This window comes from Oncorhynchus kisutch, linkage group LG2 (genome assembly GCF_002021735.2).
Source record: "Oncorhynchus kisutch isolate 150728-3 linkage group LG2, Okis_V2, whole genome shotgun sequence".
NCBI lineage: Eukaryota > Metazoa > Chordata > Actinopteri > Salmoniformes > Salmonidae > Oncorhynchus > Oncorhynchus kisutch.
Window position 1 is genome coordinate 1,585,421 of NC_034175.2, and position 13,359 is coordinate 1,598,779.

General features: G+C 43.0%; 1 protein-coding gene and 1 pseudogene across 3 annotated transcripts in view; one reads left to right on the forward strand and one right to left on the reverse strand.

The window, feature by feature from the left end:
* The window catches only part of LOC109886923 (disintegrin and metalloproteinase domain-containing protein 22-like), a 35,013-nt gene extending 31,655 nt beyond the window's left edge, over nt 1-3,358 (forward strand). Inside the window, exon 25 of one of the 2 annotated variants that reach the window (XM_031836930.1) lies at nt 338-3,358. In XM_031836930.1, the coding sequence (XP_031692790.1) occupies nt 338-358 (21 nt within the window). In that variant the 3' untranslated portion in view covers nt 359-3,358. The remainder of the gene's footprint in view (nt 1-337) is intronic. The other variant, XM_031836924.1, reaches the window with a different exon arrangement.
* LOC109886921 (GTP-binding protein 10-like) lies at nt 515-7,911 on the reverse strand (annotated as a pseudogene). The gene is made up of 10 exons (XR_004211868.1): nt 7,774-7,911; nt 7,206-7,399; nt 6,963-7,039; nt 6,677-6,821; nt 6,517-6,601; nt 6,322-6,375; nt 6,029-6,136; nt 5,847-5,924; nt 5,594-5,717; nt 515-5,478 (listed from the first exon to the last, which is right to left on the reverse strand). The product of XR_004211868.1 is annotated as a GTP-binding protein 10-like (transcript).
* Nucleotides 7,912-13,359: the final 5,448 nt, after the last annotated feature.

The window sequence follows — 13,359 nt, forward strand, 5'->3', positions numbered from 1 at the left end:
AACATACTGTACATAACATCTCATATGTAACACATACTGTACATAACATCTCATATGTAACATACTGTACATAACATTTCATATGTAACATACTGTACATAACATCTCATATGTAACATACTGTATATAACATCTCATATGTAACACATACTGTACATAACATCTCATACGTAACATACTGTACATAAAGTCCTAGAAAGTAGGTAAATACAGTAGTAGTTCATGACGTGTGTACTATAAATACCCCTATTGCATTGTGGGGTTAACTGCAGTTAAGGTACTGAAGCCATTATCTAATTTTAGTCTTTGTCTCTTCATCTCGTTTCTCTTCCTGCAGCTGTGGGAGACTTCAATATAACACTCCTGTTATCTACTCTGCAAAACTACTTAAGAACTACATTTTCGTCCACTTTTCTATGAATTAAAAAATACAAAGAAAAACAAAATTGAAACAAAATGACGAAAAAAGTGAGCAACTGGTGTGAGCGGAAAAGAGAAGCAGAGGAAGATGAAGAGGAGGAAGGTGTGAGAGTGTGTGAGAATGTGTGAGAGTGTGTGCGAGGTCCGTCAGACCTGACCTGCTCTGTAGGGGACGCTACAGGGGCCATCTGTCATTCCTACACTGACAAGCCAAGACAGAACGAGGCAAGACAAGATCCCTTTCAGATTAGTTGGAGATCCACCAGAGATCAGCCCTTCACTCATTGGTGAGGAAAAAGCAAAGCTGTTGTGATGGTAACAGTGCAGACAGAGAGGAGAGGCCTCGTTGTGGATGTCTCCCCCACTCCCAACACCCCAACATCCCCCAGCTTCCACCACATTCTTCTAGCTCCTCCCTCAAACTGTCCCACCTTACCTTACTCACCTCTCCCCCCAACCCCCCTCTAGCCCTGCCCCTATGTAAACTCTCTCCTCTGATTGGTGCTCCTCTCTGTTGAGGGGCGCGGACAGCTATCATATCGGCAGATTTCTCTACCATTTTGAAGCACGCTGTTTAATTACTGTAGAAAACTCCAACACTGTATGCATGAGAACCCCCTGTTAATCAACTCTTCCTAGTGTCATAAAGGAGAAGAAGTCTGGGACGGACAGCATGCGGGGGATGGTGATGTCATACGTACTGTAGGCCTTTAAGCTTTCTTTACATTATAGGCTTCTTCTATCTCTGTGATCAGCGACTCATTATGAACTGTATCACACATTATACTAGCCAACTGCCCCTGACATGGACCCTAGATCCTAGCCCCTAGACCCTAGACCCTAGCCACTCCGTTCTCTTTCTTTCGCCGTGTCAGGTTTTCCTGAAGGATTTGGTTATCGTTGTAAATATGTACAGCTTAAAGGCAGAGTAATGTGTGCTTTTCTTTTTTACTTACTGGGAGGCGAATGATGAAGGGATGCTCCCCCTCTCCTCCTCCTGCTGTGGTTCGTGTTGTAGACAGACAGGGTCTCCGTAGGTCTTTGTAGAGACCCCGGTTTCTCTCTTTTCATTTCTGGCTGAACTCTCTCTCTTCTCTCCCGTGTGTCTGTGTGAACACTCCAGCTTTCTTTTTCTTCCACAGCAGAATGTACAAACAGTGTTCTATATTTCCTCTTTGTGTCCTCCGTTTCTCTGAGTAATGCACTCAGTCACAGCCCGTCATAATTAACACAGTAAACTTAAGAATGTCATTGATTTATTACATTAACTGAGCATTTTATCCATTTGGATATTGATAATGATGAATATATTTTGAACTAACATCGTCCCATGAGCCCTTCCTCGCTACAGAGGGGAGAGAACAAGTGTTTTTTTTTGTAGTTTTAGATGTGATATACATGTTCATTTTGCCATGGTGGTTTAGAGAAGTTGGAGAAATGTCCTGTGACTATAATCATTCCACACTACGGTCTGTGTGTACAGCAGGGACAGACTGGCCATCTGGCATTTTGGGCAAATGCAAGATGGCCTGGTCCATTTTTTACACAGTGGGCCACAGTGGGTCTTACTTGTTTTTGGGGGGGCAAAATGATAATTATCTTGCTAATAATGGGGGCCTCGAGGAAAGAAATGGGCCGTTGTGTTTAAAATGCCAGAGCCGATTTCTGGTCCCAGTCCGCCCCTGGTGTACAGTGTGAGACCAGACATAACAGATAGATACAACTGGAACTGACAACGCCACTGAGATCCAACTGGACGATGTGGGAATAACAATGTGGAAACTGAACATTGTGTCAGATGAATTTGGAATTTGTTTGGATAAAATTATTAAAATGTGCATTTTTGCTTTTGTTTTGTTTCCTACTGTAAGTTTGCCCTGCTGTCTGTAAATGAAGTGTCCTGTACAGTGCTTGCTGTTTGAGATTTATAAGACCAACAGAATGACAATGGATCTACTAGCTAGCACACTATCGCTGTTCTCTAGTAATCTGTCTATGAGGCTGTAATACGAAATAAGCATGTCATTGAAATAGTTTTTTCCTTGATTGCCAATTGCTGTTATCTTCTTGCAATTTCATACCATAAACCCCATATCAGTAGTGAACAGGTTTTCAACATAATCAACCAGGTCTCAAACATTTTCATGAATGGCCCAAGTAATCTAGTGGTTTAAATGTGGCTTAAGATTCAGGTTCTTACCTACTCAGAGTAGGATAAAGTGTCCCTAGTCACTGATCCAAGGTCAGTTTTGTATCTTACCCCCCTGATGGTAAATGTTGTGAATTGGGGAGTGGAAAGCTGATCTTAGATCTGTGGCTAAAGGGAAACTTATTTGTACAGAAGTCACAACCCCCATCCCGTAGTTACTGTACTGTCCATATCAGTTAAGCCTGCTGTATGTTAACTCCGTATGCTTAAGTTTAAAATGTGGGCACTGATCGTTTTGATTTTCTACTGTATGCATTATGACTGCAAAGATATTAAGATCACCACAATATCACATTAATATTGCTACTGTTTGACAAGTCTCAAGTATTTTTTTAAACTCTTAAGTACCTTTATATGTTCACTTCTCAGTGTTGTGTACAGCCGTTATTCAGACAGACCAACTGCATTGTTGTTCTTCTGTGCGTTGAGTGGAACGGCGATATGATGCAGACATTTTAGTTTTTTAAAGCACACACTCATCTCGGACCACTCTGGCATGTGAAGATCTGTACTTTTATGGTATGAGGATGGGACGCAGCTATGGCAACATGGGGTGCATTATGCTATAGAGATCTGTGCAGGTGAGCTCATGTTGACTAAAGTTCTCATCACTCTTGTCTTATTTTAATTACGATATGATTGGCTGGTGCTTAGTAACTTGAGATTTGACCAAGGGATTCCCTAGGCCGTGGTAATATGAAAATAAAGGATCATACTTGTCAAGCAATATTTTAAATATCATATTGTCTTAATTCTGACATCTATGATAATTTACCTGCAGGTCATAGGATTGAGGTATATTAGACGTTAGGATGGTGGCAGGTGGAACCTGTCCAGGTAACAAGATGTAACTTGTCTGATGGGTGTTATCTGTATTAGTGGCTTGACTGACGTAACCCAACCGGACCCACAGAGAAACGTCCAAACGCTCACAAAGTAGGGACAGATTCTTGAATGTATCAATACAACCAAGCACCCAGCTGTAGCCTGTGGAGAAGTAGGTTATATCAGGCCTCTGAACACACCATGAAGTCTGAGATGTAGGTTATATCAGGCCTCTGAACGCACCATGAAGTCTACTGAGATGTAGGTCATATCAGGCCTCTGAATGCACCATGCAGTCTACTGAGAAGTAGGTTATATCAGGTCTCTGAACGCACCGTGCAGTCTGAGATGTAGGTTATATCAGGCCTCTGAACGCACCATGAAGTCTACTGAGAAGTAGGTTATATCAGGTCTCTGAATGCACCATGCAGTCTGAGATGTAGGTTATATCAGGTCTCTGAACGCACCATGCAGTCTACTGAGAGGTAGGTTATATCAGGTCTCTGAACGCACCGTGCAGTCTGAGATGTAGGTTATATCAGGCCTCTGAATCCACCATGCAGTCCCATCCTGCTGCAATATGCTCCTACTGCGACCTTAACCTTCATATGTACCGCTACAAGATCTATATAAAGTCGGTTCCCAAATGATTGCCACCCTGCATGAGCAATAATGACTGTAAAATAAATCATTCAAATACTGACCTAAATTGTATGTAACAAAAAAAATTGGGAAATTATATTATTTGATAATATTTTGCTCAGAGAAAGATCTACCTCAAAAAGGTTAGGGGTCAGAATGATTGAAACGCCAAAGGGTTCTTATAAAGTAGTCAAATGTTTCATATTCGGTCCCATATTCCTACAGCACACAATGACTACACCAAGCTTATGACTCTAAAAACTTGTTGGATGCAAAAATGTGTCATTGCGTGCTAGGAATATGGGACCAAAACTTTTGACTGACTTTATTTCTAAGAATCTTTAGGGATGTCAAATTTGACATTTCTTTTTGAGATAAATAAGTATTACTTGTTAAACAATCTTTCACTGAGAAACTGTATTAGTATAAATCAATCGTTTCCCCCGTTTAAAAAAATACATTATAGCGTAGTATTTTAATTATTTCAGTCATTATTGCTCATCTTTATGGAGGGTGTCAATCATTAAGACCCCACTGTATAATTACAGCACTTGTCTTTTACTGTATGCTGTATGTACATAGACTGACAATGCAAAAATCAATGCCCATATTTTTTTTTCTTTTCTTACAATATCATTCAGTATTGTAATATATTTAATATAAAATAAAACTTTCATCGATATTTTCTGTGTATGTTTAGTTTCCCTTAAGGTAAGGTTATTGCTAAAGGAGGCAGCATTAATTAACATGTTTATTACTACATGGTGGAAAAGCAACATATTACATCAAACAGTCAGAGACAACATCCAGCAGAAAAACACAAACGTACTTCCTCCCCTTTTTGTCAGCCCTCTTCCTCAACCATATTGTGGTCATAAGGGGAAGGCAGGACGACAACACCCTTGCCTGGGTTATGACTGTGGGTGACATCATCGTTAGTGTTTTCCATAAATAGTCTGAAGCAGGGTGCAGAGCCAGGATGAATGTCGAGGAGTCATCCTACCTAGGGTATGATAGGTAGGAACACCACCCTGACTTCCACAATATTGAAAACGTTCCAGGTTGAGTGAACAAGAATCAAGTTCAAACCCTTTTTCAAAACTGCAGAACATACTAACCCTGAATGTTCTACAGTTCAGCTCAAACTGAGGCGGTGGGGCCCCATGTGAGTGTGTTCTTGGCTGGGACTGCCCCTCTCAGCGCCTGTAGCCTATCACGGTGCAGGGAGTCCGTTGCCATAGAGGCATCCTTGTCTAGTGATTGGCGGATACAGGTCTTGAGGTGTGCGATGCCAAAACCGGTGGCAGCTGAGATAGGAACCACGTGTCTGAAGACCATGTTGTTCTTAGGAAGCATATCGTCGGGTAACAGGTGGGAGAACTCTGAAAGGGAGAAGCACACCAGGGGGGCACTATGAGTAGTCTAATGTCACAGATCGTACACCTTAATTACCTAAGTATTACCTAAGTTTATAATCTATGTATATCATTAGATTACCGTGTGGGTTTAGGAGTTGCTCCTGCAGCTCTGTGAGTTTGTCCTCTGCATCAGGCAGGTCCATCTTATTGACCACCAACACAGCAGGCTTACACGGGAGATCCTCCTTATACAGCTCCAACTCCTATAGGAGGGGTCGAGAGAGTAGGGGACGGGCGGCAGAAAGTGGGATAAGGAGAGAGAGAACATATTGTGATACTGGTGCTCGGAGGGAGGGGGTGGTTCCTGTGTAGATGTGTCCTGTTAGACTCACTTTAATTAAAAGTTGAACAGCCTCAAAAGCAGACCTAAAGGGCGTTTTGCTTGCCAGCTGGAAACCACAAACGTCCACCTATGACCAGAGAGAGAAGAGAGACTTCATCAGTATTACAGCTAGAGGCTTTCTCACCACAAATCTCCTTGAGACTTTGACCATAAATTGTGTTTAGGTCGAACCACAAAGAGCAGCTGTCTGGTCCTCTCCACGTGTTTGAGGAACTGGTGGCCCATGCCTCTATTCATGTGGGCCCCCTCTATCAGCCCTGGGAGGTCTGCCACTGAGATCTACACCAATCCGAGAAGAGAACACAGAATGGACCAATCAGAGGACAGAACGGACCAATCAGAGGAGAGAGAACGCAGAGTATGTAAAAACCAGAAGAAAGACCATCTTGAGAATGAACCAATCAGGTAAAGGAAACGGTTGAGTTGCACAAAAGGGAGGAAGTGACCTCATCTGCTTCTCTTACCTGTTTATGGTCTTCATACATGACCTTGCCAATCTCCGGTGCAGTCAGTGGTGACTGCAGAACGACAACACAAACATTTACCATTCATAAATAACTCAAACATCATGGTGTCATCCTCCACTCAAACGTTTGATAAAAAACTGGGTAATATATGGAACATTCACTTCAACGGGATGTGTGTGTGTAAATGTGTACTCAATACTCACAGGCATAGCTGGCAATCTGGGGTTTGGCGTGAGACAGGGCAGTCAGTAGAGAGGACTTTCCTGCATTGGGGAACCTGGTAATGATGGAGGGAGAAATCATGTCGTCAATGTGTTCCTGTATGATTGTGTGTGTGTGTGTCCTGTCTCACCCCACCAGGCCGAGGTCAGCAATGAGTTTGAGGTCCAGTCGTATCTGTCTGGTCTGGCCCTTACTGGGCAGGAACTCTGAGTGGTAGGATCCTCCTTGACCCCCTCTGGCCACCAGCACCCGATCTCTCTCAGTGTTCAGCTCACCTATGGAGGGGATTGATGAGCTATGGTCAGTAAATTTACACCCAACACTCTGATCCTGAGTGCAGACATCAACATCATCTTCAACCAGTACACAGTGCCTTGTGTCCGTGAAGGAGGTGTATAATGTGTGTAAAGACTTACCGAGGACCTTTCCATCATCGTTGGTGACAGTAATGCCAGGAGGAGCCATGACTTCTTGGTCCTCTCCTTTCTGCCCCCTCAGGGTACGGACACCACACACACACACACACACACACACACACACACACACACACACACACACACACACACACACACACACACACACACACACACACACACACACGTTGAGACTTGGATTAGATTGCTGGTAGTTCATGTCATGACACTTCCAAAAAGACATACCTGCTGTTGATTCCTACTCCAGCGATTAAGCGTTTCTGGGGGTACTTATCCTTGACCCTCTTCAGAGTCATCGCGTTCTGAGCCACCACCCACACGTCTCCCCCTTTCCCCCCCTGACCCCCCAGACGGGGCAGCCCCATCCCCCCACTACCTCCTCGCACATACAGACGCAGGTTGTCCACGAAGTTACCGTACTGGAGGAAAGAGAGTAGTGATGACATCATTTCACTTTGCGTCAGACAACTGAAATATCTACAGCAATTAATATATTGTAATGTCTTCTACAATGACGTGGACAGTAACGTTAGGCTACACAGTGAAACTATTTCAATTTCCATAGCTAGCAAGTTCATTGTAGAAACGACCATGTAAAACTGATAGAACACCACAACCAACTAGCTAGTCCTGTCTACGAAACTGACCGTGAAGACCACCTACGACTAGCAAACTAAGCTAACTAGCATGGCAACCTGGATAGTAGAGCCACACAGACAGGAGGGGTTAGTTATACATATATTTGGTATAGCTAGCTATGATGCAACTGTATTTATAACACTGGGTTACTAACCTTCCGGTAACAAATCCTGCTGATCCAAACCATTTTGACTGAATATTTAGATGTTACAGTTGACTGTTTGTGGCATTTTTGCCTGAAGACGTCAGATTAGCTGTTCACATGTGTCGTTTGAATAGGTTGCTTGGTGCTGGAACAGGAAACAGCAAACGGGGCGTTTGATTCGATGATGTCAGCGTCAGTCAAGGTAGCTAGTCCCGCCTCCCTCTCCTCCCCAGCTAAACTATGCACACAACATATTAGGCTATGTTGTGGGGTTTTACCTGTAGTCCTAGTCTACAAATAAATCACATTGTTTTGAACAATAATTTGGTTACATCCCTTTGATAGCCTACACTAGTAGTGTTTTTGAAAAGTTAAGTCATTTTAGGTTAGGCCCTATTTGTTTCTAATGTTACAGCATACTCTACACCAAATGAATTAATTAATCCATTCAGTCAGTCAGTCAGACATCATGTTTCTTCATAGGCTATCCTTGGTCAACTGTCAGCTTGTGCGGTGTTTGGCTATAAAGAGCTCCGCAATCGAGTGGCCATGTGAGTCAGTCAATACATCCACACAGTGAACCACACTTGGGATACGCACCCACGTTGGGTGGTGGTTTTTAAAACTGCAACAGCTGATAGGAACATAACAAGTAAGTCGCCTATATTTTGTTCATATCCTAAAAAGGCTATGGAAGCGTACCTTTGAGAGGGAGATCATTACGCACACCTCTGATTTCACTTCTCACATTTTCTGTTTCTAAATGTGTGTCTGATGGCCATCTGATCTGTCACAAGTAGGCAGGTAGCCTATATTTTACTTGAGCCTTCTTTCTCTTAGGCTATTTGTCTCTGCATTCCCATCTCTTGGCCACTCAGGGCTCTCTCTCCTATCGCGCTAGTCGGATGATGGTTTTTCTCCGTGGCCCATTCCTCCATGCAGATCTCCTCTAGAGCAGTGATGTTTTGGGGCTGTTGCTGGGCAACACAGACTTTCAACTCCCTCCAAAGATTTTCTATGGGGTTGAGATCTGGAGACTGGCTAGGCCACTCCAGGACCTTGAAATGCTTCTTACGAAGCCACTCCTTCGTTGCCCGGGCGGTGTGTTTGGGATCATTGTCATCCTGAAAGACACAGCCACGTTTCATCTTCAATGCCCTTGCTGATGGAAGGAGGTTTTCACTCAAAATCTCACGATACATGGCCCCATTCATTATTTTCTTTACACGGATCAGTCGTCCTGGTCCCTTTGCAGAAAAACAGCCCCAAAGCATGATGTTTCCACCCTCATGCTTCACAGTAGGTATGGTGTTCTTTGGATGCAACTCAGCATTCTTTGTCCTCCAAACACGACGAGTTGAGTTGTTACCAAAAAGTTATATTTTGGTTTCATCTGACCATATGACATTCTCCCAATCTTCTTCTGGATCATCCAAATGCTCTCTAGCAAACTTCAGACGGTCCTGGACATGTACTGGCTTAAGCAGGGGGACACGTCTGGCGCTGCAGGATTTGAGTCGCTGGCGGCGTAGTGTGTTACTGGTGGTAGGCTTTGTTACTTTGGTCCCAGCTCTCTGAAGGTCATTCACTAGGTCCCCCCGTGTGGTTCTGGGATTTTTGCTCACCATTCTTGTGATCATTTTGACCCCACGGGGTGAGATCTTGCGTGGAGCCCCAGATTGAGGGAGATTACCAGTGGTCTTGTATGTCTTCCATTTCCTAATAATTGTACACACAGTTGATTTCTTCAAACCAAGCTGCTTACCTATTGCATATTCAGTCTTCCCAGCCTGGTGCAGGTCTACAATTTTGTTTCTGGTGTCCTTTGACAGCTCTTTAGTCTTGGCCATAGTGGAGTTTGGAGTGTGACTGTTTGAGGTTGTGGACAGGTTTCTTTTATACTGATAACAAGTTCAAACAGGTGCCATTAATACAGGTAACGAGTGGAGGACAGAGGAGCCTCTTAAAGAAGAAGTTACAGGTCTGTGAGAGCCAGAAATCTTGCTTGTTTGTAGGTGACCAAATACTTATTTTCCACCATAATTTGAAAATAAATTCATAAAAAATCCTACAATGTGATTTTCTGGATTTTTTTTCTAATTTTGTCTGTCATAGTTGAAGTGTACCTATGATGAAAATTACAGGCCTCTCTCATCTTTTTAAGTGGGAGAACTTGCACAATTTGTGGCTGACTAAATACTTTTTTGCCCCACTGTACCTGTATTTGGGTTGTAGGTGTTGCCGACGTTTGTGAAGATCTTGGTGTAGATCAGTTGGGTCTCAGTATTGAAAGGTCCTACTTTCCCTGAGTTGTCAAACCAGCAGAGAAGGCCACCTTTGGTCTGTCTGTGAACAGGGGAGAACACAGGATACATACATACTGACAATGGAGAAACAAATACAAATGAACAATGCAAGATGTCTTTGGAAATATCTTAGTCAGCAGACAAGAAGAAAGGTAACAATTTAAACTTTGAAAATAGATGATAAATTGGTGGCTGACGCATTTTAGCACTAAAGTTTTTATCAGAGCAAATTTGAGATAAAGTTGTCTGTTTCCCTGTATTCTGTCTCTTCAGCACCTCCACCTGGCTCCCCAAGGCTGACAGTTCTGCTGACATAAAGACAACACATCAAACAGTTACCTAAACTTATTTGTAAGCCATATATTCATATTATATAATGCTGTCTTCAGCACCTCTACCTGGCTCTCACTGGCTGTCACTCTGGCTCCCATGGCTGACAGTGCTGCTGCTTGTGCTGGAGTTGTAGAATCAACAAAAAAAAGATGTTCAAGCATGTCATCTTCAAGCTATTGTTGATTGCTACTAAATTATATAAATACTGTAGTAATAATTCCCTACTGATTGCTTATGATCATATCCGCATACCTGCATTAGCTCTCTTCAGCTCCTCTCCTAGCCTCTCACTGGCGCTCAGTCTGGTCTCCAGGGCTGAAATAACAGGACAATGTATTCAGAAATTATAATGATTTAATTCAGACAATCGAACAAGTCTCCCAGAGTAGCGTTGCTGTAACTTAGAGTGAATGGGCCGCAGGTTGAAGTTCATTGGCATGAATCTTGCCCTGGAAGCAGAACTGAGCAATTTCTGCTAGATGGGCCAGCTCCAAAGTCAAAAGTGGCTATTTTGTAAAAATCCATGAAAACAAAAATGTCACTTTTTGGTATTAATTTAAGGTTAGACATTAGGGTTAGCAGTGTGGTTAATTTTAGAGTTAATGTTAGGCTTAAAATCAGATTTCATTACTTTGTGGCTGTGCCAGCTAGTGACCACTCTGCAGAGCTGCCTCCAGAACAAGATTCGTGACAAAAAACGCTAACCTGCCAATGGACCTACATGTAAAGTCATATGATTTATTTAATACAATAAAAATCCTCATTACCTGCATTGTCTCTCTTCAGTTCCTCCTCCTGTCTCTCACTAGCTGTCAATCTGTTTCCCATGTACCTCAGCTCCACTCTGCTCCACCAGGATGGTTCCCATATTGTGCACCTTGTCTCTGTGCTTTCAGCTCAGTCCAGATGTCAAGACCACCATTATCACGGCTCTCCCACGTTCACTGTGACCCTGTAGAGTGGCGTCATTCTCCCTAACCCCTCCACTCTGCCCCTGAGCCCATGTCCTAGACAGACAGAACAGCAACACCAGCATAGCTGGTATTTCCTACTCAGAAGTAAAATGAGTGATAAGGATTTTAAAAAAAAAGTGAAATCATTGAAACTTGTTGAGCTTAAAATGTATTTTCAAAATAATGTTTCAATGATTTCATTTTTTTTGTCCTTATCCCCCATTCTACTTCTGAGGAAGGGCAGATAAATATTGCAGAGTTGAAGAGAGATGTAATATTTAACCACAAGAGGGAATAATTGTCACATTTTGACAGGCTATTGTATTGTACACTGGTGTGCACCTGTATTTGTGTACTTTTTACCCATGACTTTACTTGTCCTTGGTGATATTTTAACGTTCCACTGAGTTGCAACATGTGCTGGTTTCTCATGCATCAGGTTACCAAGACCAGTGTGTATAAAGAAGAGGACTGAGTCCAGTAGACTACATTAGTTCTGAAGAGGTATTGTTTCAGAATGAGGGATGCTGGAGCTCTGCCGGTGTTGCTGTTCTGTCTGTCTGGGACATGGGCTCAGGGCCTGAGAGGGGTTAGGGAGAATGACATCACTCTACAGAGACCAACACTTTACATGTTGCATTTATATTTTTGTTCAGTACAATTTTTTTAACGATTTTGTTCCGTTTGATTTTCAAGCTAATGTGTTACAAACAACAACAAAAATATAAAACGCAACATGTAAAGTGTTGGTCCCCTTACTCAAGAGCTGAAATAAAATATCTCATTCATTTTCCATGCGCACAAAAAGCTTATTTCTCTCAAATTTTGAGCACAAATTTGTTTAAATTCCCATTAGTGAGCATTTCTCCTTTGCCAAAATAATCCATCCACCTGACAGGTGTGGCATATCAAGAAGCTGATTAAACAGCATTACATAGGTACACCTTGTGCTGGAGACAATAAAAGGCCACTCTAAAATATGCAGTTTTGTCACACATCACAATGCCACACATCTGTGTGTCAAGTTTTGAGGGAGTGTGCATTTGGCATGCTAACTGCAGGAATGTTAGTTTCTCTACCATAAGCCACATCCAATGTCATTTTAGAGAATTTAGCAGTATGTCCAACCAGCCTCACAACTGCAGACCATGTGTAACCACGCCAGCCCAGGAACTCCACAACAGTCTTCCTCACCTGCGGGATTGTCTCAGACCAGTCACCCTTTTGTGGGAAAAAACTCATTCTGATTGGCTGGGCCTGGCTCCCCAGTGGGTGGGCCTGGCTCCAAGTGGGTGGGCCTATGCCCTCCCAGGCCCACCCATGACTGCGCCCCTGCCCAGTCATGTGAAATCCAAAGATTAGGGGCCTAATTAATTTATTTCAAATGGAGACTGTGAACAAGTGGTTGTGCTGAGCGTGCTGGTAGGGCCAACTTCCAGCCGTAGGCCGTGGTTGTGCTGGCACCTCCCAGAAGTGAACCGAGGTTGAGCTGGCAGCTCCCATTGTGCAAGAAGCCTGAGGAGTCGGTCTAAAGTTATACAGTTACATTGATGCTGTTGACCCGGATCACGGGTTGCTGCGGAAAAGGAGGAAGGTCAAAAGGGGGGTGAGTGTAACGGATGTGAAATGGCTAGCTTAGTTAGCGGTGCGCGCTAAATAGCATTTCAATTGGTGACGTCACTTGCTCTGAGACCTTGAAGTAGTACTTCCCCTCCCACCCTCACCAGCTGGCGATTTTTCCTTGTTTCGCCTACAAAGCAATACGTTTTTGTATGGCGGTCAAGGAGACTGTCAGATTTAGTCAACTAAATGAATAACAAATTTGCTACAGGTTTATTTGATCGAATATAAGTTTCGTAATGCTTAAGTTCTTACGTGTACAATTTAAGTAGGACAATTTTGTATGATGTCTTTTTATTTTGTACAATGGCTATTTTTCCACCCTTACCATCCTACAGTAGGTGTCGGCATGCACCTCTAACGCTTGTTTGCGGACCGTCATA